This window comes from Oryx dammah, unplaced genomic scaffold, assembly GCF_014754425.2.
Source record: "Oryx dammah isolate SB20612 unplaced genomic scaffold, SCBI_Odam_1.1 HiC_scaffold_4, whole genome shotgun sequence".
In the NCBI taxonomy this organism is placed as follows: Eukaryota; Metazoa; Chordata; class Mammalia; order Artiodactyla; family Bovidae; genus Oryx; species Oryx dammah.
The window spans coordinates 32360436-32388020 of NW_024070188.1; the positions used below are offsets into that span (position 1 = coordinate 32360436).

The window sequence follows — 27585 nt, forward strand, 5'->3', positions numbered from 1 at the left end:
CCTCTGAGTCACCAGGGAAGCCCTTCCTTGGTCATACCAAGAACAAATTGGTGCTAACAGAAAAGGAAAATAGCATGGTCTCTAGCAATCACTGCATAGCTGTTTGTTGACTGTTGACTGTCAAAGCACATGCAAATATTCAGTAGAGCAAAAGACAACATGCTTGCTCTAATCTTACATTCAAGGCCAGACATGCACATAGAAAAGTGTTAGAAACGATAATTCTTAGGAAATGACAATTTCCCTGATACAGATTGATATGTGTCATAGACATTCCACTAGACTGTGACCTCCTCAAACATTGTAACCCGCTCTGTTTTGCTTACTGTATTAGTCAGTTTTTACTATGTTATGCTGTGTAACAGTCTGAAAGTCTCAGTGCCATATAACAGCAACACATTTTTTCTTCATCACCTAATATATGGACTGTGGCAGCTGTGTACAGCTGTAATTCTATTCCCCGTGTCTTCTTCATTTCAGGGTCTCTGCTGAAGCAGCAGGTTCTATTTGGACATGCCTTGTCATGGCAGAGAGAAAAATAGAACAAAAGAAACACTTATTGTTTCTTAAAACTTCTGCTCAAAAGGAGCATATATCACTTCTGCTTGCCAGAGCAACTGACATGACCAAGCCTGATGATGTGGGAGTAGGATGGGGTAAGAGGATATACGATCCTCTTTCAGGGGTGGAAGCAGCCAGAAGCTGCAAACAATAGGATCGTCTCCCACGGTTATTGTTGTATTCTCTGTTCCAGCCAAGCACGGCTGGCATGTAACTGGTGCTCAAAAAAACCTTTGATAGGTGAATGCTTTCAAAGAGAGGAATTTAGACGGCTTCATGGAAGAACTGGGACTTGAGCTAAGGCTGGCAGGATTAGCAGATCATGAATTTAAGTCAGTTTTTCAGTTCATATATTCATCGTGCCACATTGGCTAGTGTGCATGCTGAAAGTGAAACAGATCTGTGATTTAATTAAACACTCATTACGAAAGCTCTAGAGTGGAGAAGGTAGATGATAGTAATAATAAGGATTTCAGCTTCTCAATATCATAACTTACTAGAATCCCACGTTCTGAACATAAGATTCAGTAGTTGTTGTTGATGTGATAGTGCCACCGAGGAAGTAAATTACTCAGTATCTGTGCTTTTGTTTCTTCTCAGGCTATAAGCCTATCTTTTTGAAAAATATAAATGCTAATTCTTCATTAAAATGAAACAGCAGGAAAGTGAGAGTGTCAGAAAGGCTGCAAGTGACATCTGAGCAGCCCTGATCTCCTGGGTCTGTAGCTTCATGGCATAGCTGCCACAGATTTCACTGAGATGGAAGACCACTTGAACATCAAAGTTCATTTGCATGCAGTACAGATTTCCCAGACTAATGCTGGGCACACGGATAGGCTTGACTTGGGCCTTGGATAGTCTGACAACAGAGGCGACTGAGCCATTTGAATTTTACATTCTTCACTTTGCTTTGGAATAAATACATGAGAAGTAGTAATTACAGCTAAGGATATTTGATTTCCTGTATTAACTCACTAGATAATAATTGCACATAAGTAAAACATTTAACGCATCAATCTTCGTAAATTTATTTCCGAGTTGATTCCTAATTTATGTACCTATTTCCTTGCTGTAATATTTCAGAGTTACTGTAACTTCCTTCTGTGAAACAGAAATGTTCTAAAATGAAAAGCTTTTATTAATATGTTGTTTATAGAAAATGCTAAGATGGGCAAGGCGAATACTGTGACAACAGTCAGAACCTCCACGGTTGCTTGACAGTGCATAGAAAGAGATGTAATCGACAGTGCATAGAAAGAGATGTAATCGACAGTGCATAGAAAGAGATGTAATCGACAGTGCAGATCTTCACCATATGCTGTCAGAGTTCAGCTTAATTGCAAAAGTGCCCTTTTAGCATCGAAACTTACATCACCACTTACTCTTGGTGTCAGATTCCACTGACCAAAATATAGAAGAATGAAGGCATGTATTGCAGATCCGTTTATTCTGAAAACTCTATTTAGACCACAGCAGCTGATGTTTTGGGGTTGCTGCATTAGATGTGGCATTCGGTCACTGCTTCCTTTCAGGTAAAGATCGAAAAGGAACTCAAAAGCATCTACCGGCGATTGTTTGAACCCCTCCGTGTGTCTCCAGATTTGTTCAGAAGATTAACTGGACAGTTTTGCATGATCCAAACGTTGAAAAAGGGCGAAAGCTATGCTGTAGAGGAGCTAACCTCAGTTGACGACCGTCTGAGTATTCTCCTGAAAGGAAAGTAAGTGCTCTATGGAAATCAAAATGCCTTGTTTGCCTGGAATCTTCTGGCTTCTGGGTAGGAAATGAATGAAAGGCAATGTTGCCAACTAATGGTGTAAGTGGTCATGGAGGTAAATTTTCATCTGGACAACTGCATTATAGAATGTTACAGAGTAATATGGTAAAGTTATGTAGGATTTCTCTCAGTGAATCATGTTGCTAATCAGGATTTTTACTTGTGAATAGTTTTCACCTTTTTAGTAAGTTTAAATTGGGTATTAAAATTTAAGAAGCTTATGCGTGAGTCTGAGTGAACTCCAGGAGTTGGTGATGGATGGGGAGGCCTGGCGTGCTGCAATTCATGGGGTCGCAAAGAGTTGGACATGATTGAGTAACTGAACTGAACCGATGCATGTTTTAGAGGTGACTTGCTTATTTTTTTGAATATCACAAAAATGCAACTTCTAGGAATATCAGTCTCCTGGGGAGACAGCAGTGTCTATTTTCTCTCAGAAGTGTACCAGTTTGAATAATGAATTATATGGTCATTCCAGCTAGACACTCAGAGAAGGCAATGGCGCCCCACTCCAGTACTCTTGCCTGGAAAATCCCATGGATGCAGGAGCCTGGTAGGCTGCAGTCTATGGGGTCACTAAGAGTCGGACACAACTGAGCGACTTCACTTTCACTGTTCACTTTCATGCATTGGAGAAGGCAATGACACCCCACTCCAGTGTTCTTGCCTGGAGAGCCTGGTGGGCTGCCGTCTGTGGGGTTGCAGAGTCGGACATGACTGAAGCGACTTAGCAGCAGCAGCAGCAGCTAGACACTGATGAAATTAAACATGTCTGCTTCAATATGGACACTTTTTTCCCCTGTTGTTAGTGAAACTTATTTTGAAACTAATACATGTGCCCCGGGAAGTGCTTTTTAATTATGTCAGTCTCCTGTGGGGTCTTTAAGTTTTTACAAAATAAAAAAACCCATAAGATTATGGAGATTTTAAGGCTTGTCATGTTATGTGTGAATTATTATGCATTTATTAACACTAATTTCTGTTATCAGAATGAAGGTTTCCTATCGAGGACATTTTCTGCATAACATTTACCCCTGTGCCTTTATAGATTCTCCTGAATTTAGATCAACCCAGATGCACAAAGGTGAAAAATTCCAGGTATGTTTTGGCATGATTTTTAAGAAGATTGAAACTAGTTAATGTCTTATTCGAAATCCAAAGGATATGGATGGAAAAGTGACCGTGACTTATTGAAAAAAGAGATTACCATATGCTATAGATAGTATGATCCCATTTTTGCAAAAAGTTTTTAAAATTTATTTTTGGCAGTCCTGGGTCTTCGTTGCTGCATGTGGGCTTTTGTCTAGTTGCAGAGAATGGGAGTTACTTTTCAGTGTGGTGCGTGGGCTTCTCATTGAGGTGGCTTCTCAGGTGGCAAGGGCTTAGTTGCTTTGTAGCATGTGGGAATCTTCCTGAACCAGGGATCAAACCTGCATCCCCTGCACTGGCAGGCAGATTCCTAACTACTGGACCATCAGGGAAGTTCCTTGTAAAACTGAAAGTGGTGTGTATAGGTACACAAGAAGAGGTCTATAAATAAATATCCTGATTTAGCCATTATGTTAACACTTATTTCTGAAAGTCTGATTGCTTTGTTTTCTTCCTTTTTGTTTAGTTTTTATAATGTTTCCATAGAGAACATCTAATGCTTTTGTTATGAAAAAAAAGGAAAAGGTCATTTATGGATAATCAGTGTACTTAAAACATGTAATTGGTTACTTTTACTGGGGAAAAGCAGGAAACTGATTTTGCCCTAGAGAACCTACTTTGTTAATCCTCATAAAAAAAAATTTAACCACTGTACTCTTTTAAATGTAATGAATATATTTAAGGGCAAAGAATGAAGTTCTTTACAGTTAGAATAATTTGAAGTACTCAGCCTGACTCTTTCAATATCTTAAAAAAAACCAAAACGCTCCATTATGTGATTCTTTGTTCTGATTCTTCCTGTAAATGTCCAGCTGTCCTATTTTATTCCCCTCAGTATTGTCAGGAAAGTAACCAAGAAAATGGGTGAGAGTTTCCTTAGTCTGAGCCTCTAGATAAACAGCAGTAAGGAAGTATCCTGAGAATAGGGTTTCTTATGAACAGGAGCCGCGTTAGGCATTACTGACAGGAGGGTTAATGTAAACATTTAGGTGGGAAATGGAATAGAAGGGGATGCTACCACCTGACGGAGGAAAAATCCGTGTTTCTTGGTGACAAAGTCTTATTGTTGAGTCTCATTTTGAGATGCCACACTCTTGGGGATGCCACATGGAGCTACAAGGGGACATTCCCAGACACTAGCTAAGTGGATTTACAATGGTTTCAGGCCTGCCCCGCTCCTACCCTGCCTGAGTAACCGTACAACGTGTTAAAGTTATGTGCGTCTACTAGAGGGTCTCATATAAATTTACTACCTGGCTGCAATGCTGTCCCAGGCTTGCAGAGCTAAAGATACAGGAGAAAAAAGCAGAGCCTACATCCTGCCTCCTCTAACTTACACACTCCCTTGGGTTTTTCTGGGGTCAGCTCTGCACTGAGATTTATTCTTACAGTATCTTTAATCACCACCACCTATAAACTGGTCCAGGGCCACTTCTTTCCTCTCTCCCTCATTCCTCTGACCTGCTTCCAACTTCTTCTTCCAAAGCCCAACATTTATCTGTTGCATCTATTTCTGTTTATAGTAGCAAGTGATTTTACACAATAACTGTTTCATAGGATCCTGAAGAGACCAGCATTTGGGGAAAGGAAGGGGACTGAACCTCCTGTGTTTCCAGCAGCTTGTAGCCCCTGGGACATAGCATGTACTGTCTTTAACACCGGACTTCAAATTATGTGTGTAATTAAATTAACATACAAAGGAATTTCTACCTCTCATCACAGTTCTCCTGCTTCTTCAGGACAGGGGATTGGGATTTGGCATTTGAGAAATAGTCCTCATGATTGATTTGCTTCTCATGTTTCTAAAAACGTGACCAAACTCAAGGTACCCTAACTGGGTGAAAGATACTGGTTCAGCCTCCCCAAGCACTAGTTAGCTTTTCTCCGCATAGAGTCTGGTGTGGCTGATTGATCAATGGATAAAAACTGCTCTGGCATCATCGAGCCTAAGTCCCGTACAGCTGGAGAAGACTCCCATCAGAGAAAGCCCTCGGGAGAGATTCTGTTTTGCTTGTTCACTAAATGTTCCTATTGGCGGATACTCAAGAGTAAAAATAGCTGTTGCACATCTGTGTAGGAGTATATTGCCTCTTCCTGAAGCGAGTTCCCAGATGAAAACCATCATGTGCTCCCAGAGTCAGCTTTTCGCTCTCTATGCCAATGGCAGAGGATCCTTGAAATTGTCAGTGGCCAGACTTCTGCATCCACACACCCTCTTACCTGCTAGTTTCATTTTTCTCTAACTCTGGATAGTCGTACGTGCTCTGACAAAGCGCTGCTTCCTTTGCACTTTCGTTTCTTTAAATTCATTCTTTGGTAGGGGTGCTAGTGAATTCGAAAGGAGGAAAGGAAGCCAGTAGAATTGGCAGCTGTCCCTTGAGATCACACAGTGAATGCTGTTCAGGAACGTGCGGTAATTATGATGACAGGCAGTGGCAGAGCTGACCCACCAACTCTAATCAGCCAGCTGCTCCCTTGGTACTCTGCTAGGACTTACAGACACAGGCTGCTGCTGAGAGCTCTTGGGAGAATCTTGAGTATCAATATCACCAAAGGCAGAAGTAGTGTTTTGTGTCTTATTTCTTCTTTGTACAGTCATTTCATCTCCAGTGAGCTTTGCCATTTTCATTTTTCTTTTGGGTTCTACCTCCCGCTGTTGCCTTCCCATAATCGATAGCACATCCTGTGCTGTGAAGCTTGAAAAACAAACCTTTTTTGACTTTAAGGGAAAAAGAATGTCTTGGAGGCAGATGTCCAGGCTCTGGTGAAATAAAGGAACACTGAGTTTTAACTCCTTTTAAATAAAACCTTATCTTAGTGTTAAGTAAATCTTTGGGTTGAGTTGCAAAGCAGTTTAATCTGCCAGCCTTGGCTCTGCTGTGTTTTAGTGTTTATTGATGAGAATTCAATAAAAATTAGCTGAATGGACCACTTCTGGGACATTTTCACATGTGAAATGTTGTGCAGTACACAAAGAAAATAATAAATTCTCCCCTGAGAACAGTCAGTCAGTCATAATGTCAGACTGCCATTTCCCATGCTAGCACATTCAGCATTTCCCTCTGACATCCTGGTTCTTCATAAGGTGTTTTCATTAAGTGAGGGTGTAAGATTGGTTTGGGACTAATCCAGCACCTTGAGTAATTGCAGCAAACCTGGTTACAAATGCTTTGTCTAATTCTCTACTTGAGAGAAATACTTTTGTGTCTTCCACTACTTTTATTTTATTTTTTTAGGCTTATATTTCTTCTGTAAAATTCTTCACAAGAACTTAAGCATGGCACTGCTGAAAATACCCTAATAATCTAAAAAGCAAATGTATTTTGTGGAAGCTTTAAGAATTCCTAGGTGCTTCAAAAAATTCCTCATTAAAGATATGTTTCACTTGGCTGCTGTGACAGGAAATCATTAAGTAAAACTGTCTATTTGACAGAAATGAAGCATTAGCTATCAGGTGAAATGACCTCAGTCAATATGCTAACTACCTGCTTCCAACTAAATGCTTGACCTTGTGGACTTGGAAGACTCAACTTCCCAGGTGTCGCTAGTGGTTAAGAACTCTCCTGTCAATGCAACAGACATAAGACTCAGGTTCCATCCCTGGGTTGGAAGATCCCCTGGAGGAGGGCATGGCAAGCCACTCCAGTATTCTTGCCTGGAGAATCCCATGGACAGAGGAGCCAGGGGGGCTATGGTCGGAAGGGTCACAAAGAGTTGGACACAACGGAAGTGACTTAGCATGCACGCATAGCTTATTATATGAATACTGTTACTATATTTAAATTGAATAATAATTTAAACAGGTTTAAAGTAGTTTTCAACCATCAATAAAAAAATGGTTGCCTAGTCACATGTAAAGCAATGAAGTTAGAATACATCCTCTCACGCACACAAAAATAAACTCAAAATGACTTAGGGACTTAAACATAAGACATAATTCCATAAAACTCTTAGAAGAGAACATAGGTAAAACATTATCTGCCATAAATCATACCAATGTTTTCTTAGGTCAGTCTCCCAAGGCAATAGAAATTAGAACAGAACAAACAAATGGGGCCTAATCAAATTTACAAGCTTTTGCACAGCAAAGGAAACCATCAAAAAAATGAAGACAACCTACAGAATGGGAGGAAATATTTGCAAATGTTGCAGCTGACAAGGGTTTAATTTCCAAAATATACAAATAGCTCATACATCTTGACAACAACAAAAAGTCCAATGAAAAAATGAGCAGAAGAACTAAATAGACATTTCTCCAAAGAAGAAATACAGATGGCAAACAGGCACAAGAATAGATGCTCAACATCGCTAATTATTAGAGAACTGTAAATCAAAACTGCAATGAGGTACCATCTCACACTGGTCAGAATGGCCTGGAGAGGGTGTGGAGGAGAGAGAACCCTCCTACACTGTTGGTGGGAATGGAAGATGGCGCAGCCACCATAGAAAACAGTATGGAGGTTCCTCAGAAAACTAAATATAGAATTACCATATGATCCAGGGCATATGTCCACACAGAGCTATAAGTCAAAAAGATACAAGCACCCCATTGTGAATTGCAGCACTGTTTACAATAGCTAAGACATAGAAGAAACCTAAATGTCCATCAGCAGATGGATGGATCAAGATGTGGTACATACATATAATGGAATATTACTCAGTCATTTGCAGCAATATAAATGGAACTAATGTGGATCACAAGAAACTGTGGAAAATTCTGAGAGAGATGGGAATACCAGGCCACCTGACCTGCCTCTTGAGAAACCTGTATGCAGGTCAGGAAGCAACAGTTAGAACTGGACATGAAACAACAGACTGGTTCCAAATAGGAAAAGGAGTACGTCAAGGCTGTATATTGTCACCCTGCTTATTTAACTTATATGCAGAGTACGTCATGAGAAATGCTGGACTGGAGGAAGCACAAGCTGGAATCGAGATTGTTGGGAGAAATATCAATAACTTCAGATATGCAGATGACACCACCCTTATGACAGAAAGTGAAGAGGAACTAAAAAGCCTCTTGATGAAAGTGAAAGAGGAGAGTGAAAATCTTGGCTTAAAGCTCAACATTCAGAAAACAAAGACCATGGCATCCAGTCCCATCACTTCATGGGAAATAGATGGGGAAACAGTGGAAATAGTGGCTGACTTTATTTTTCTGGGCTCCAAAATCACTGCAGATGGTGACTGCAGCCATGAAATTAAAAGACGCTTGCTCCTTGGAAGGAAAGTTATGACCAACCTAGACAGCATATTCAAAAGCAGAGACATTACTTTGCCGACTAAGGTCCGTCTAGTCAAAGCTATGGTTTTTCCAGTAGTCATGTGTGGATGTGATTGGACTGTAAAGAAAGCTGAATGCTGAAGAATTGATGCTTTTGAATTGTGGTGTTGGAGAAGACTCTTGAGAGTCCCTTGGACTGCAAGCAGATCTAAACCAGTCCATTCTAAAGGAGATCAGTCTTGGGTGTTCATTGGAGGGACTGATGTTGAAGCTGAAAATCCAATACTTTGGCCACCTGATGCAGAGAGCTGACTCATTTGAAAAGACCCTGATGCTGGGAAAGATTGGGAGCAGGAGGAGAAGGGGACGACAGAGGATGAGATGGTTGGATGGCATCACCGACACAATGGATGTGAGTCTGAGTGAACTCTGGGAGTTGGTGATGGACAGGGAGGCCTGGCGTGCTGCGATTCATGGGGTCGAAAGAGTCGGACATGACTGAGTGACTGAAGTGAACTGAAATGGAACTAGTGATTATGAAACTAAGTAAAGTAAGTCAGAAAGACAAAGACAAATACCATATGATGTTACTTATATGTGGAACCTAAGATATGGCACAAATGAACCTATCTACAAAACAGACTCACAGGCATAGAAAACAGATTTATGGTTGCCATGGAGGCGGGAGTTAGAGAGGGGTAAAGTGGGAGTTTCAGGTTAGCAGATGTAAGGTATTAAGTATAGAATGTTTAAACAACAAGGCCCTACTGTATTGCACAGGGAACTATATTCAATTCCTATGATAAACAATAATGGAAAGGAATATTAAAACAGAATGTATATATGTATAACAGAAGCACTTTGCTATATAGCAGTTCAGTTCAGTTCATTTGCTCAGTCACATCTGACTCTTTGCAACCCCATGGACTGTAGCACACCAGGCCTCCCTGTCCATCACCAACTCCCGGAGTTTACTCAAACTCATGCCCATAGAATTAGTGATGCTATCCAACCATCTCATTCTCTGTTGTTCCCTTCTCCTCCTGCCTTCAATCTTTTCTAGCATCAGGGTCTTTTCAAATGAGTCAGTTCTTCCTATCAGCTGGCCAAAGTATTGGACTTTCAACTTCAGCATCAGTCCTTCCAATGAATATTCAGGACTGATCTCCTATAGAATGGACTGGTTGGATCTCCTTGCAGTCCAAGAGACTCTCAAGAGTCTTCTCTAACATCACAGTTCAAAAGCATCACTTCTTTGGTGCTCAGCTTTCTTCACAGTCCAACTCTCACATCCATACATGACCACAGGAAAAACCATAGCCTTGACTGGATGGACCTTTTTTGGCAAAGTAATGTCTCTGCTTTTTAATATGCTATCTACATTGGTCATAACTTTTCTTTCAAGGACCAAGTGTCTTTTAATTTTATGGCTGCAGTCACCATCTGCAGTGATTTTGGAGGCCCCCAAGATAAATCTGTCACTGTTTCTGCATCTATTTCCCATGAAGTGATGGGACTGGATGCCATGATCTTCGTTTTCTGAATGTTGAATTTTAAGCCAACTTTTTCACTCTCCCTTTTCATTCATCAAGAGGCTCTTTAGTTCTTCTTCACTTTCTGCCATAAGGGTGGTGTCATCTGCATATCTGAGGTTATTGATATTTCTCCTGGCAATCTTGATTCCATGTTGTGCTTCATCCAGTCCAGCATTTTGCTTGATGTACTGTGCATATAAGTTAAATAAGCAGGGTGACAATATACAGCCTTGATGTACTGCTTTCCCGATTTGATGCCATAAGGAACGGTATTCAATCTTATAATAACCTATAATGAAAAAGAATCTGAAAAAGGAGAAATGTATTGTATAAACAAATCCCCTTTGCTATATACTTGAAACACTAAATCAACTAAACTTCAATTTTTAAAAATAGTTCTAAGCAATGGTTCTAAGCAAACTATAATATCATATTAAAAGTATTTTTGCCTCATGGAAAACTTAAGGTTATTAAAATGGTTGGAAAAAAGTTAAATGCATGTGCAATATATCACCTGTGCAATGGCGCCTTTTTTCGCTGGATGATTTCCAACTCCTCCTTTACTTCTTCCCCCACTGTGCATGAATTGTATCTTCCAAAGGCATGGATGATGTCTTTGCAGAACGAAGGGACTTCAACTTTCTTAACTCTTTCTTCAATGCTTGGATACAGGACTTGGTCATCCTGAATGCCCAGTGCTCACCTTCTCTAAAAATACTCCCTCCTCGAGAATATTATTCAGTCGCCTTTTGTTTACATACACGTCTCCTACTGTTTCTGGGAACTCCTAAGGACAGGTTTCTATGTCTCTTGACCTTATACTTCTCTTCCTATAAATCTTTTTGTTCTTGGTCACGTATCCTTACTTATTACCAGCTTGCTCCACTAGAATGTAGGCTTTATGACACTATGTTCAGTTGTTCTTTACACAGAGGATTCTTGATGGTGAGTCAGCCTTATGCTCACTTCACCAAATGGCTTTCTCGGTGATTGTCTTGATGAATCTAGAACATATTGGATTTCCCACCTGGTGGGAAAACATGTCTGGGCTGGAAGTCAGAAGTGCTCACTCTACTCTTCATTAACATGTGTCCATATATAAGTTTTTTGGTGCTTATTTGGCATCTTGAAAATGAGGAAGAATGTTATCTGTCTTATCTCAAAGGCAGTTTTAAGGATCTGCTTACATGATAGATATAAAAGCACCTTAAATATTTCAAAATGCAATACATTCTTAAAGGAAGGGCATTATGTGTACCTGGAATCTCCTAGTCATTCTCTTCCATTTTACCCTGTCCTGTAATTTGTCAAAACACTTACTGCCACCTGAGGTTGTCACATTTCTTTATTATCAGCTTCCTCCACTAATGTAAGCATCACAGGGCAAGGATCTTGTCTTTCTTGTTCACCATGATAACCTCAGTGCCTTGAACTGGGTCTGGCATAAACTACCAGCCTAACAATGTATGTTGAAAGAATAAATGAAATTTAGCATTTTATGGAACCATAGAGAGAATCCCTCAGAAGAAATGGAGTAGCCATCATGGTCAACAAGAGAGTCCGAAATGCAGTACTTGGATGCAATCTCAAAAACGACAGAATGATCTCTGTTTGTCTCCAAGGCAAACCATTCAATATCACAGTTATCCAAGTCTATGCCCCAACCAGTAACGCTGAAGAAGCTGAAGTTGAACGGTTTTATGAAGACCTACAAGACCTTTTAGAACTAACACCCCAAAAAGATATCCTTTTCATTATAGGGGACTGGAATGCAAAAGTAGGAAGTCAAGAAACACCTGGAGTAACAGGCAAATTTGGCCTTGGAATTCAGAATGAAGCAGGGCAAAGGCTAATAGAGTTTTGCCAAGAATGTGCACTGGTCATAGCAAACACCCTCTTGCAACAACACAAGAGAAGACTCTACACATAGACATCACCACATGGTCAACACCAAAATCAGATTGATTATATTCTTCGCAGCCAAAGATGGAGAAGCTCTGTACAGTCAACAAAAACAAGACCAGGAGCTGACTGTGGCTCAGATCATGAATTCATTACCAAATTCAGACTTAAATTGAAGAAAGTAGGGAAAACCACTAGACCATTCCAGTATGACCTAAATCAAATCCCTTATGATTATACAGTGGAAATGAGAAATAGATTTAAGGGCCTAGATCTGATAGATAGAGTGCCTGAAGAACTATGGAATGAAGTTCGTGACATTGTACAGGAGACAGGGATCAAGACCATCCCCATGGAAAAGAAATGCAAAAAAGCAAAATGGATGTCTGGGGAGGCCTTACAAATAACTGTGAAAAGAAGAGAAGCAAAAAGCAAAGGAGAAAAGGAAAGATATAAGCATTTGAATGCAGAGTTCCAAAGAATAGCAAGAAGAGATAAAAAGCCTTCTTCAGCGATCAATGCAAAGAAATAGAGGAAAACAGCAGAATGGGAAAGACTAGAGATCTCTTCAAGAAAATTAGAGATACCAAGGGAACATTTCATGCAAGGATGGGCTCAATAAAGGACAGAAATGGTATGGACCTAACAGAAGCAGAAGATATTAAGAAGAGGTGGCAAGAATACACGGAAGAACTGTGCAAAAAAGATCTTCACGACCCAGATAATCAAGATGATGTGATCACTAATCTAGAGCCAGATATCTTGGAAAGTGAAGTCAAGTGGGCCTTAGAAAGCATCACTACGAACAAAGCTAGTGGAGGTGATGGAATTCCAGTTGAGCTGTTTCAAATCCTGAAAGATGATGCTGTGAAAGTGCCGCACTCAATATGCCAGCAAATTTGGAAAACTCAGCAGTGGCCACAGGACTGGAAAAGGTCAGTTTTCATTCCAATTCCAAAGAAAGGAAATGCAAAAAATGCTCAAACTATCGCACAATTGCACTCATCTCACCTGCTAGTAAAGTAATGCTCAAAATTCTCCAAGCCAGGCTTCAGCAATATGTGAACCGTGAACTCCCTGACGTTCAAGCTGGTTTTAGAAAAGGCAGAGGAACCAGAGATCAAATTGCCAACATCCGGTGGATCATGGAAAAAGCAAGAGAATTCTAGAAAAACATCTATTTCTGCTTTATGGACTATTCCAAAGCCTTTGACTGTGTGGATCACAATAAACTGTGGAACATTCTGAAAGAGATGGGAATACCAGACCACCTGACCTGCCTCTTGAGAAATCTGTATGCAGGTCAGGAAGCAACAGTTAGAACTGGACATGGAACAACAGACTGGTTCCAAATAGGAAAAGGAGTACATCAATGCTGTATATTGTCACCCTGCATATTTAACTTATATGCAGAGTACATCATGAGAAATGCTGGACCGGAAGAAACACAAGCTGGAATCAAGATTGCCGGGAGAAATATCAATAACCTCAGATATGCAGGTGACACCACCTTTATGACAGAAAGTGAAGAGGAACTAAAGAGCCTCTTGACGAAAGTGAAAGAAGAGAGGGAAAAAGTTGGCTTAAAGTTCAACATTCAGAAAACGAAGATCATGGCATCCGGTCCCATCACTTCATGGGATATAGATGGGGAAACAGTGGAAACAGTGTCAGACTTTATTTTTGAGGGGCTCCAAAATCACTGCAGATGGTGATTGCAGCCATGAAATTAAAAGACGCTTACTCCTTGGAAGGAAAGTTATGACCAACCTAGATAGCATATTCAAAAGCAGAGACATTACTTTGCCAACTAAGGTCCAGGTAGTCAAAGCTATGGTTTTTCCTGTGGTCATGAATGGATGTGAGAGTTGGACTGTGAAGAAGGCTGAGCACCAAAGAATTGGTGCTTTTGAACCGTGGTGTTGAAGACTGTTGAGAGTCCCTTGGACTGCAAGGAGATCCAACCAGTCCATTCTGAAGGAGATCAACCCTGGGATTTGTTTGGAAGGAATGATGCTGAAGCTGAAACTCCAGTACTTTGGCCACCTCATGCGAAGAGTTGACTCATTGGGAAAGACTCTGATGCTGGGAGGGATTGGGGGCAGGAGGAGAAGGGGATGACCCAGGATGAGATGGCTGGATGGCATCATGGACTTGATGGACGTGAGTCTGAGTGAACTCCGGGAGTTGGTGATGGACAGGGAGGCCTGGCATGCTGTGATTCATGGGGTTGCAAAGAGTCGGTTACAACTGAGTGACTGAACTGAACTGAGAGCTGCTGATGCATTTCTTAAATGCCAATGTGTTTGGTTTGGTGGATTTATTATTTAATATTATTTAATATAATATTTTAATATTATTTAACATGATAAATAAGTACAGTTTTATTTTCCTGGGAACCCTGACCCATCTTTTGTAGTCAAACCCTCTGATTTACTGAGGATCAGATTTCAGCCACTGACACAAGGAGAGAAGCTGGGTTTTCTGTTTTCTCCCCTAGTAGAGAGAAAACATATCCTGTCATCTGAAATACATTTAGTTTTCTGACTAACAAATGGTAAAGAGCTCCTTTGGAAACCTTTGCTCTGGGCCCAGATATGACTTCATGTCAATTTTGAAAACTTTTATTAATCTCCCACTTGGAAAGGCATTGGGTTTAATGTTAAAGATATAAAAACACTTTTTGCCTTAAGTATTTCGTTCATCTGTTAATTCCTTCTTCAGTAAATCTGCACTGAGCACCACTCTGTGTTAAAGGCCAGGCACTCAGTATGAAGATGCAGTCCCTGCCCTCAGGGTGGTCAGGAGAGAGAATGGACCACGGATGAGCTGGAGCTCAGTGATAGGCATGCCATGTGAAGCTGGTGGGAGGACCAGCATGGGAGGAAGGGCGTGTGAGGATGAGCTCCTCATTCTGGAGAGAGGATTTCTTTACGGAATACTTAGGCTCTGCACAGTGCAATTACAATGCTCTCCCACTTTCTTATGTAATGACACTAAAGGAAAGAGTATGGTTTCCCAGTTCTGAGCTAGCTGGAGCTTTTCTGTGTGTGTCCCCATCATGCTACCCTTGGTAGTTCACACATGAGAAATACCTATGACAGAAGGAACCAAAAAGGACCCTTACTAGCCTTATTCATCAATGACAATCTGGGTCCTAAAATCAATTCACATTTGTTCATATTTTCATTCTCTAGTATAATAATCCAAGTATAAAGAAATATTTAGCCATCTTGAACACTGCTAGTACACTCTAGCAGTGCTATTGACATGGAAGCCAATCTTCTGTCACCAGACCTCACAAAACAGAGCAACAAAACTTGAAGATTTCATTTCCACTTAGTCTGCAGATCGCATGCTGAGTTGCTTCGGTCATGTCCAGCTTCTTGCGACCCTATGGACCATAGCCCACCAGACTCCTCTGTCCATGGGGATTCTCCAGGCAAGAATGCTGGAATGGGTTGCCATGCCCTCCTCCCAGGGATCTTCCTGACCCAGGGATTGAACCTGCGTTTCTTATGTCTCTTGCACTGCAGGCGGGTTCTTTACTGTGTCCAGTGTACAGACTGCTTGATTTTAAACATGTTATATTTATAGAATCTTGTGTTTATGAATCTTATTTTAACTAATATGATAAAACATTGCTATAATAATATCCACTAAATTATTCCACTCTTCCCTTGCTCCAAGTTACTGACATCATAATTCATATACATTTTTCTTTCTGTTTCTTTGGCAGGTCACCATTATTGCAGATGATAATTGCAGATTTTTATGCTGGTCAAGAGAAAGATTAACTTACTTTCTGGAATCAGAGCCTTTTCTGTATGAAATATTTAGGTATCTAATAGGAAAAGACATTACAAACAAGCTCTACTCATTGAATGATCCCACCTTAAACGATAAAGTACGTATTTTTCTGAGTCCCTTTACTTTGTTAAATACATATGTAGAGTGAGGTATCCCTCCTTTATGCAGTGTATAGGTTCCTAAATCTTCGTTCATTAATCATGAATTAGTTCTTTGTTAAATGAAGTGGGGATGCTTATAATTGAGAGACCCTTCAGGGGATCATTTCTCAAGAATGAGAAAATACCATATAATTATTATATCTCCCATGACCTAGTGAGGTTGTCTGCACATGTCAGACACCTGATATGTAGTGAGGACGTGCTGTCCTCTTCATAAAATGCCTTTCAAGGAATCTAAAGAAGATGGTAAGTGAGACGGAGGACTAAGGGCAATGTGTGTAGGCCAGGGAAGGCAGGGCAGACTGATAAATGCTGATCAACCCCAGCAAGCAGGAGGTTGGCATTTTAACCCCGTGTCTTCCAGTCTTGCACATCCTACTGATCAGGTCCCTTTCCAGAAAGCCCATAAGTGACAAGAGAGGTATAGGATGGAAGCCTGTGGCCATTCATTTAGGCATTTCAGAGCTATATGGATCTTCAACAATTTGCAATTTGATCTTCATTTCCCCATGTTTGATGAGAAAGAAATTTAAATGATTACAGAAGAAAACTTGCAAAACATTGTTTCCATAAGTACTGTTCCCCAGGGACTAAGAGTATGGGTGTGTGCACTCTTCAAGTTATCTTGTCTAGGCTGTTATCAAATTAGGTTGGTGCTTAGCATTTTTCAGATTAATATATAGTCCAGTGAGTATATTAAATTTTTATAATGTATTTGCAGTAATAGCTTATAATAAAAAATTATAGCTACTATTTATTTGGCACTATGTACCAACAGTTCTTTATTTCAAGGAAAAGTAAATGCTACTTACAGGAAAGCTATGATCTAAGTCCCACAGCGCTCAGAAATCTTAAAACTTTGCTTTACAGAAGATGAAAAAGTTGGACCACCAGCTCAGCCTTTGCACTCAGTTGTCCATGCTAGAAATGAGGAACAGTATAGTCAGCTCCAGCGAAGACGAAGACGGCTTACACCAGTTTCTTCGGGGCACCTCCAGCGTATCCTCTCTTCGTAAGTTATCCCCTCCCTGGGATTCTGATGGATGTTGCTAGAAAAGGACAAATGACAACTTTGATCAGAAAAGTAACTTTTCAAGTTGAAATTATTTGACAACCTAAAGGTAACAATAAAAATAATCACTTTTTCTAGCTTTTTTTCTCTATTGCCCATCAGTTAAAATCTAACTAGAACTCCTATTTCCATTTCCACTTGCCATATACTTTTCTCAAACTATTGAGTGGAATAGTATGAAACAGTCCATATGGCTTTCTGGGCATGGTCTTCTTGTTTTCACAATTTTCGTGGAAACTACACCCAGTGTTTAAAATGGTAGGAAGCAACAGCTGGAGGTTATACTGCCAGCTGGTTATCTCACTGTGACCACCCAGAGTTAACAGGTGATCAGTTAACAGAACTTTCCCTAAGATGAAGGAGGCCACTCAGCTCCACTGTGAATCACCTCATTCACCAAAAGGCAAGTTTTTCAAGATTCTGCTATAGCTTAGATTGCTTTAAAACATTTTAAATAGCACTAATGACACAGATGTTGAAGTTAATAAGATGAAACAGAATTATTTCAAGAGATGCTTAATGTTAATACTTAAAATTACTTCATAATAAGTATTATTCCAATAATGGCGGTGTAAGAATGTTGAACCAATTTATGGGAAATAGCAGACAGGCAGATTCTCTCACTGCATGAACTAAAAACTATTCATCTTTGCAATCATATGTAAAACCAAAGTAACTTTTAAGAAGGTCCAGATACACAGTCAACAATCCTAAACATGTACGTAAATGATCTTGTAACTTTGGATGCTTTAGAGAAAAGGGATTAAGGATCTTAAGTATCGCACATTATTGCTGGAATTGACAAGGCCATGTAATTGGTGTAAGTGTCAAAGCAAAGACTAGGCACAGAGGTGCATTATGGGCCTAAAGGAGATTTCAGAAATAATACAGACGAGAACCTGGAAATGGCTGTATTTTATTCCGAAGTAACTTTTTGAAAGTACAACTGAGGTTGACCAAACTCTGAATCTACTAGCATGTCAGATGTATTATCTGCCTTATTGAAACAGTTTGGTGGTCATTAATAAGCATTTTTCAATGGACCCATCTTAATTACTCATACAGTGATTTCTAAGAAAGGCCCGCAGAAGGGGAATTACACTGAAATATTGTGTGTGATTATTCTTCCTGTAGAATGGCTGTTTTTGTAGTTTTTATAGTTCTGCAGTATTGCTGAGGAAGCCCTGAGAACAAGCAGTACATGGGGTGGCCATTCATTTTCTTAAAATCAGCTTGGTTTTTCTGTAGTATTTTATTGTATAATCTAAAGCTTTTAGACATTTTGAAAGTGAAAGTGTTAGTTGCTCATTCATGTCCGACTCTTTGTGACCCTATGGAGTGTAGCCCGCCAGGCTCCTCTGTCCATGAGGATTCTCCAGGCAAGAATACTGGATTGGGTTGCCATTTCCTTATCCAAGGGATCTTCCCTATCCAGGGATCAAACCTGGTTTTCCTGCATTGCAGGCAAATTCTTCACCGTCTGAGTCACCAGGGAAGTCCTTTGGACATTTTAACATTTTAGAAAAGAAAACCTTCTCTAGGGTATGTTGTTTAAACAGAATGAGAACATTTTTTCCAAGATTAACATCTTGGAAAGTACTATACTTGCCTCCAGAAGCCTGGATTTCCAGGTATCTTGTGGATAGATCACCCCTCTTGTGCATACAGACCTGGGTCCTTGCTTGCTGGGGTCCAGCCCCGGTGGATCCAGGGAATTCAAAGGGTGGAAGGAGTCGGCGGCGAGGAAAGACTTATTTATTGATTGATATAAGATTAGATTAAGAAACAATAGTGTAGTAGAAAGATTAAGTGGAGGAAGAGGGCTGAATAACTTGGATTACGCGGAAGACCAATAAAATTCCAGGCAAGGAATTTGCATCATCTACGTTGGGCCACCGGCGCTCGCTTGAATATCTAAGGGTGCCTCGCCTTAGGCTCCCTTTCGGGCGGGTCTTAACAGCCAGGGCAAGTAAGTAGACTTGGCGAGCCTCCACGCCCCAGATGGGAATTCAGCCTGAAATTAAAGTAAAGAGGAGAGGGAGGAAAAAGAGAGACACAGGGGAAACCAGTCCAGCGACTGGCTCTGGCTCCTATTGTTTAGAAGGCCTTGTATACCTTTTTGATTGTACATAGAGATCAATGGGTAATACAAAATTATGCAGTGTTAGCAGTCTAGACTCTTATCAAAACCAGGCTTTTCTCTCTGCATACCTAATTGTATACACAAGTCTTAGGTGATTTACATCATCTTCTGGCCAAAAAGGGCCAATTAACATTTTACAGCCTTTTTCTGATAAGGGTTTGTCAACCAGAAGACTTATTTGTGTTGATCTTCCCAAGGTTTGGTGCCACTCTCAGAAAGTACTAAATAAAGTTACGTTCTTACATAGCAAGGACACAAGAGGAGTGCAGTGATGTATAACAAAAGAAGTAATTAACTCAAAAGTCTAGTGTTGCTAACATCAAAACTATTATATATCTTTTTCCATATCCCGTTTACATTGATTAACATCCTCCCAGGTGCCTAAAAGATAAAGAATATGGAGGCCTGGCAGCAATCATTGAGTCAACAGTGAAATCCCGTCACCAATATAATTTTTAACTCTTTAGAAAAGGCTCTGTATCTTTAAGATGCTTTTAAGCTTTGTGCCTCTCGAGGTTGGGGGCTGCAAGCAATTCACAAGCTGTAAGAGGTCCAGGGAACCTGTTAGGCAAGCTAGAGAGCTATCAGAGGGGTTTAACTGAAACATCCCTTTCAAATACAGAAGACTAAAGCCCTGAGTTGACTTTTTTCCAGAGAATTATCAGAAAAGTGGAAAAGCAGACTACAAAAGCCGGCAGATTTTTATTTGGGGGGGTGGATGCTCAGGAAATGCCAGGGGGACCTCCTGAAGTCTGATCACGGCCTTGCGTATGTCAGCTTCCTCCCTCATGACCTTGTCACGGGTGGGATTCCTCACACTGGCTCCCGGCACTTGCTCTAATAATTATTAGTTATATGACTTGGAATAAATTGCATGACCTTTCTAATCTGATATGAGCTGTCATATCAGATTGTCAGGGCACAATTCCTGGTCTGTTTCCTTCCCTCTTCCTTATAGTGAATTGTGAGTTTAATCCAAATGGCTGTTTCTTGCATGGGTAATTGAAACTTCCATGTCTGAAGAGGCAGGTAGCCCTGGGGGACAGGGTGGCAGCTTTCCTTCTCAGTTCCCTTGTTCAGTTGCACTTTGCTGTACTGAAAATGTGTACAGCCTGCTTATGTTGTTTATTTAATTATTAAGTATATATTTTAGCCTCAGGTTTATTTTACAAGCTCTTACATGTTATGATGTAAATGCATAGAGCCACATATATGCATAGTTTTGAGTGTGTGTGTGTGTGTGAACTGCACAGCAGATGGACGTTCATCCTTGCTTCCTTTTAACAGTCCTCATTCTCAGTTTCTCAGCTTCACCTCTGCAGCTTAATGGAAGACATTAGAATTTGAGCACAACACTGATATTAATTATGAATTATTCATCCTACCATGTGATTCATTAAAAATTGGTTAGTTCTTACTTTTTCTTACTTAGATTTTGTCCCAGAACTACAGAAGGCTGTTTTTGCTTTTCTTTTGCCCAATCCATCAATAGGGCATCAACTTATCCAATTTACATTCCTTGTAAAACAGAGAATACAAAACCAATCCCTTAGGACTGTCAGGCTGAAATAACAAAATTCAGCATACTTTGAGCATGTGAGGTCCCCAAAACAAATGCCTAAGCTCTGATTATTCTGGATTTTTGATAAACAAATGGGGGCTGCCAGGGCAGCTGGACTCAGCAACAGCAAGTATCAGCTTCATGAATGCTAGTGGCAAGAAGGGAACACACGTTTATTGACAATAGCAATTATTATTTTTTCAGGTACTCTCTAAACATAATCACATTTAATCTTCACTGTAGTCTGTGTGGAAGAGAGGTATCTTAGCTCTCACCAGACGACACAGTGCTAACAGATGGTTCCCCCAACCTCTGGCTACGATAGAGAGTCTGCTTTCTTTCTTTCTCACGTGCACATGGGTGCTGCTGGGTCCTCCTCACTCTGGGACACTGAATGGAGCAGCTGCTGTGTGGGTCACTGCCACTCGTGGCTGAGGGAAGATAGTGATGGCAGAATCACAACGTGGCTCTTAAAGCTGTTTAATTCCTTTTTGCTCTCCTGTTGCTTCATTTGCTTGAGTTCCATGTTTGGAAGTATGATTGTGAGACAGGATGTCCAGGATGTGTGAGGAGGATTTAATGCCCTTATATAGATATAAGCTTTCTTCCCTCTGCTCCTGGACCAAGGGGCTCATCGAGATGCCTTGCCATTTCTGTCTTCCCCTCCTTACAGGTTTAGCTCCCTACACGTAGTATATAGACACGCATGCAGACTGACTGTCCTTGGCAATTCCATCATGATAAGTGGTGCTGAGCGCAGGCATTGTCATGGCAACAGGTGGACATACAATGTTTCTTTGCAAGTTGAGAACTTTATTTTAGTTAATTGGAGTTAAATAATCTAGTTTGTTTTTTTTTAAAATCCTGAGTCAGTGTAGGTGATCCAGTCTGTTAGAACTCATCTTTGAAAGCTTTTGCTAATTTAAATCATGTTTTTCAGAAATTATAATTAAAATGTATGATTTCTTTAACAGACTGTGGAATAGTTAAGAGATATTTCTTCCTGACCAAAAAAGCCTTTTCAAGTATTTTTTGGTTATTAATGTCAAGAAGGCGGTCTGGACAGTCTACTAATTTCATATGACCTAGGGAAAAGTGAAAGTGAAAGTCACTCAGTCGTATTCGACTCTTTGGGACCCCATGGACTATAGTCCATGGAATTCTCCAGGCCAGAATACTGGAGTGGATAGCCTTTCCCTTCTCCAGGGGATCTTCCCAACCGAGGGGTCAAACCCAGGTCTCCCGCATTGCAGGTGCATTCTTTACCATCTGAGCCACGAGGGAAGCCCGACTTAGGGGTGCAGATCTGTGCTAAGCTGAGTTCGCTTGCATCTGGTTAGTATTCTTGTCTGCTAAGACTAGGCAGCTTATCTGACATAATAAGTTTCCCTCAGCTCTCTTATATATTTCTTTACCTGGAAATATACAAAAAGCCAATTCCATCTTCTGAGTTTCATGAAATAATCTTCTCAATCTAATTTGTATTTCATTTCCCCCTGTGAACAACTGTAGGCTTACAAACAGGATTATAGGGAGAGGTGGAAAGACAGCAGGGACCCAGAGATGAACCTAGGAACTGTTCTCAGATCCACCAGAAGGGCTAGTGAAAAGCAGTGCCCCTACTTCGTAGATGAGCAGAGTGCAGCTTAGGAAGGTTAAATAACCTGCTCTGGGCCGCTCGTCAGCCCTGAAACTAAGAAGTACTGAATTGGTTCCAAGGTCTTGCTTTGCCTCTGACCTTACAAATACCCGTGCATGAGTGTAAACTTGTTTGGGATTATTCAGCCCCTGTTGCAGCCACTGACACATCCTGAGCACTGTCATATATGTTCTCATTTCATCTTCACTCACCTTCACAAGGTGAGTGTTGTATTTCCTCCTTCTTATGGCAAGGAATATGCCATTCTTCTCCTCTGGGACATTAGCGCACAAGCTCCTCCTGGCTGGGGGATCGTCTCCAGGGCCCCAGCCCTCACCAGTCCTTTAAATGGCCTCTCTCCTCACCCAGCATGTTCCCATCTGTGAAATGACTGTAAAATAATTTTATTGGGCTGTGTACTTTCAGTCTTTTAATAAAATTAAAATCATCAAGTTAATATGCAGTTATCAAATAATAATTGTTTTCAATGAAAAGAACAGACCCCTTTCAACCTAACCACTCTTTAAGAGCAATCATATTGGAACAATTTTTGTCCAAAATGCTAAATAGTGTGCTGTTATTTATTGATTTATCCCCCTAACCTTTATCTTCTAACCTAACTTAGTTCACTTTTAACTTCCCTTCCCGCTTCTGCTCAGTATAAAATATGACTAGTTTTTATCCCTTTATTGTTTATATTTGTAACATTAAATCATACATATAAACCTCCATTTCTTTTTCTCTCTGAAGCACTTCTAAAGGTGAGGACATTAACTTCCCTACAGTTACTTATTCTTTCCCCTTCTACCTTCAAACTCCTGTCTCTTCTTCAACTTTTCAACAATCAAGGTTGAAAACATATTTCTATTCCTTTTTTCTTGTTTATTTTTTAATCGGAGGAAAGCTGCTTTACAATATTGTGTTGGTTTTTGCCATACAACTGCAAATTAGTCAACATTATATATATGTGTGTGTATATATCTCTCCTCCCTCGTGGGCTTCCCTCTCAGCCCATCCCACCCCTCTGTGTTATCACAGAGCACCAGGCCGGGCTCCCTGTGTTACATAGCAACCTCTCAACAGCTGGTTTACACATGGTAGTTTATAGACGTCAATGCTTTTCAACTCATCCCATCCCCTCCTTCTTGCACTGTGTCCACAACGCCATTCTCTATGTCTGCATCTCCATTCCTCCTCTGCAAATAGGTTCATCAGTACCATTTTTCTAGATTCCATATAAATATGCATTAATACACAGTCTTTGTTTTTCTGACTTACTTCACTCTGTACAACAGGCTCTAGGTTCATCCAACTCACTACCACTTACTCAAGTCCGTTCCTTTTTATGGCTGAGTTATATTCCACTGTATGTATGTACCACAGTTTCTTTATCCATTCATCCGTCATTGGACATCTAGAGTCCTTCTATGTCCTGGTTATTGTAAATAGTGCTGCAGCAAATGTTGGGGTGGGTACTTGTGCCTTTTTGAATTGTGGTTTCTCGGGGTATATGCCCAGTAGCTGGATTGCTCCATCAGATGGTAGTTTTATTCCTAGTTTTTTTAAGGACTCTCCATACTGTTCTCCCTAGTGGCTGTATCAATTTACATTCTCACCAAAAGTGCAAGAGGGTTCCCGTTTCTCCATACCCTCCCCAGCACTGATTGTTGTAGACTTTTTGATTATGGCCATTCTGATTGGTGTGAGATGATACCTCATTGTAGTTTTGATTTCTCTGATAATGAGCAATATTGAACGTCTTTTCATGTGTTTATTGGCCAGCTGTTGTCTTAATTGGAGAAATGTCTGTTTAGGTCTTCTGCCCTTTTTTGATTGGGCTGTTTTTCTGATGTTGAGCTACATGAGCTGCTTACGTATTTTGGAAAGTAATCCTTTGTCAGTTGCTTCCCTTGCAATTATTTTCTCCCATTCTGAGTGTTGTCTTTTCATCTTGTTTATAGTTTCCTTTGCTGTGCAGAAACTTTTATGCTTTTTTAATTGGAGGAAAATTGTTCACAATGTTGTGTTTCTTTCTGAATTGTTTTTTAATGTGGTAAAATACATGTAACACACCAATTACCCATCTTATCCATTTTTAAAATGTACAGTTCAGTTCAGTTTCAGTTCAATCGTGTCCAACTCTTTGCGACCCCATGAATTGCAGCACGCCAGGCCTCCCTGTCCATCACCATCTCCCGGAGTTCACCCAAACTCGTGTCCATCAAGTCGGTGATGCCATCCAGCCATCGCATCCTCTGTTGTCCCCTTCTCCTTCTGCCCCCAATCCCTCCCAGCATCAGGGTCTTTTCAAATGAGTCAACTCTTCGCATGAGGTGGCCAAAGTATTGGAGTTTCAGCTTCAGCATCAGTCCCTCCAGTGAACACCCAGGACTGATCACCTTTAGAATGGACTGGTTGGATCTCCTGGCAGTCCAAGGGACTCTCAAGAGTCTTCTCCAACACCACAGTTCAAAAGCATCAATTCTTCGGTGCTCAGCTTTCTTCACAGTCCAACTCTCACATCCATACATGACCACAGGAAAAACCATAGCCTTGACTAGATGGACCTTTTTTGGCAAAGTAATGTCTCTGCTTTTGAATATGCTGTCTAGGTTGGTCATAACTTTCCTTCCAAGGAGTAAGTGTCTTTTAATTTCATGGCTGCAATCACCATCTGCAGTGATTTTGGAGCCCAGAAAAGTAAAGTCTGGCACTGTTTCCACTGTTTCCCATCTATTTCCCATGAAGTGATGGGACCGGATGCCATGATCTTTGTTTTCTGAATGTTGAGCTTTAAGCTAACTTTTTCACTCTCCTCTTTCACTTTCATTAAGAGGTTTTTAAGTTCCTCTTCACTTTCTGCCATAAGAGTGGTGTCATCTGCACATCTGAGGTTATTGATATTTAGCAATAGTTGGCAATCTTGATTCCAGCTTGTGCTTCATCCAGCCCAGTGTTTCTCATGATGTACTCTGCATTTAAGTTAAATAAGCAGGGTCACAATACACAGCCTTAACATACTCCTTTTCCTATTTGGAACCAGTCTGTTGTTCCATGTCCTGCTCTAACTGTTGCTTCCTGACCTGCATACAGATTTGTCAAGAGGCAGGTTAGGTGGCCTGGTATTCCCATCTCTTGAAGAATTTTCCACAGTTTATTGTGATCCACACAGTCAAAGGCTTTGGCATAGTCAATAAAGCAGAAATAGATGTTTTTCTGGAACTCTCTTCCTTTTTCAATGATCCAGCAGATGTTGGCAATTTGATCTCTGGTTCCTCTGCCTTTTCTAAAACCAGCTTGAACATCTGGAAGTTCACGGTTTAAAAGGTATTAAATATGATTATTCTCTCTGCCAATTATAGTTATGTTTCCTCCCTTCATCCATGGCTTATTTTATAAAGTTTAAAGCAAATAAATAATATTGACATTATGCTTTATTCATAATTTAATAATGGGCTATGACTACATTGCTTTCTTTGGGTTCCATTGTATCATGATTCCTGATCTGTTCACAGAGTCTGTTTCTGTTAAGTTCAAATGGATTCTCCTTTTTTAAAAACACAAATAAATAATGCCACTGTAGTTTACTTCCTGCCATGCCTCTCCTTTTTTCCTTTAAAGTTTTTCTTATGCCTTACTGTCAGGACCATCTTATTCACCAGATCCCCAATGGGGTGAATCATTTCATTTCTTCTTAAAGTCTGAGTAGTTATTTGATATTTGAGTCATGCCTTTTCCTACTGCGTTTTGTTTTCATGGATCTCTCTAGTGGCCTCTCTTTTTCCTTATCCTTACCTTTTTGGTCTCACATCCTCATTCTCCTGGGCCATCAGTTCCATGTCCCCTTTGTCTCAGACCTTCCTCACGAAGCCTCTCACCCTCCTACCTCACCCCATACTGGTGATTCTCTGGCTCTGCTGCATAGCTACCATCCTTGAACTGCCTTTCCTATTCCCCTGAGCTTATCCACCAACTCTGCAACCCTAAAGCTTTCTCTTTAGGGCAGGAGAGGACTCAGGTTATTCCTTGGCTACTCACACCTGTTGCCTGGGCATCTCAGGGCCCCGACCACCCATCTGAGAAGCCAGGAATTGATCCAAGAACCTCTTCATGAGAGCCACTAGCCTCCTCATCCTCCCCATTTGCCATAATTTGTATAATTCTTTGCTGAATCCCTCAGTGGTGCTGAGTCCCTTTAAGGAAATTAGGTTTAAAGGCATACTTACTCTTTAGCACTATTATTCAGAAAACTTCCATCCAAACTCAGTTTCTACAATCTGAAATAATCTTATGACCTCAACGAAAAACACGTTTTTTAAATTTAACAGTCTTATAATACACATAAGGCAAAGGCATAAAGGGGATGATAATCCTTTTCTAGCAAAAAAGCCATTACATTTCCCCCATCCTCATACATCAAAAAATGTATAATCTAATTAAAATTCTAAACCCCTGTAAGGTTTTTAATTACTTGTTAAAGCAGTCGGCCAGATGGTTAAACATAATAAAAGAACACTTTGAAAGGAATGAAGAAAATGTCATCAAAGTTAACAAAGGAAAGGGGAAAACCATCTTACCACAATTATACTGGAGAGTTTATAAAAGTGTCATTCCTTGTTAAAATTTCTGAAGCAGAGAGAGAAGTCACTTTACAAACTTCATATCATGGTCCTTTGCTTACTTAAAGATCAAACTTGAGGTCACTGACTCATTCTCTGGAACAAGTGTGACCTTCACTCTGGATTTAATAAGAACAACTATGTCTGTTTACTTTCTCCTGCAAGGAGAAGCCTTCAGGCCCTCATGTAATCAGAAGCACACCAAAATAGAAATAAGCTCAATAAGGATAGAGTTCTGTCAAAGGGCATTTCTCCTACCTAATTTTTTAGCACTTATAGCAGAGTTTGGACGGATGGTTATATAAGATCCCCTGGGTCTGTGTATAAAAAGGCTTCCTGTGTTTAATTCGGGACTTTAAGGTACAAGGCCTGGCAGGGCAGCCTGAGCCCATCCTCCGTGGAGGCGCCTGGCTGGTTTGCCCCTGCCAGCAA

General features: G+C 40.5%; 1 protein-coding gene and 1 long non-coding RNA gene across 3 annotated transcripts in view; one reads left to right on the forward strand and one right to left on the reverse strand.

The window, feature by feature from the left end:
* Positions 1-27585, forward strand: part of BVES (blood vessel epicardial substance) — a 50847-nt gene that overhangs the window by 13535 nt on the left and 9727 nt on the right. For both annotated transcript variants that reach the window (XM_040239110.1, XM_040239111.1), the window contains exons 4-7: positions 2094-2281; positions 3328-3436; positions 15888-16055; positions 16990-17131. In XM_040239110.1, coding sequence (XP_040095044.1) covers positions 2094-2281; positions 3328-3436; positions 15888-16055; positions 16990-17131 — 607 coding nt within the window. The remainder of the gene's footprint in view (positions 1-2093; positions 2282-3327; positions 3437-15887; positions 16056-16989; positions 17132-27585) is intronic.
* Positions 17082-27188, reverse strand: LOC120862940. Its single transcript, XR_005720887.1, has 3 exons — positions 27112-27188; positions 22747-22925; positions 17082-17168 (listed from the first exon to the last, which is right to left on the reverse strand). It is a non-coding gene; the product is annotated as an uncharacterized LOC120862940 (long non-coding RNA).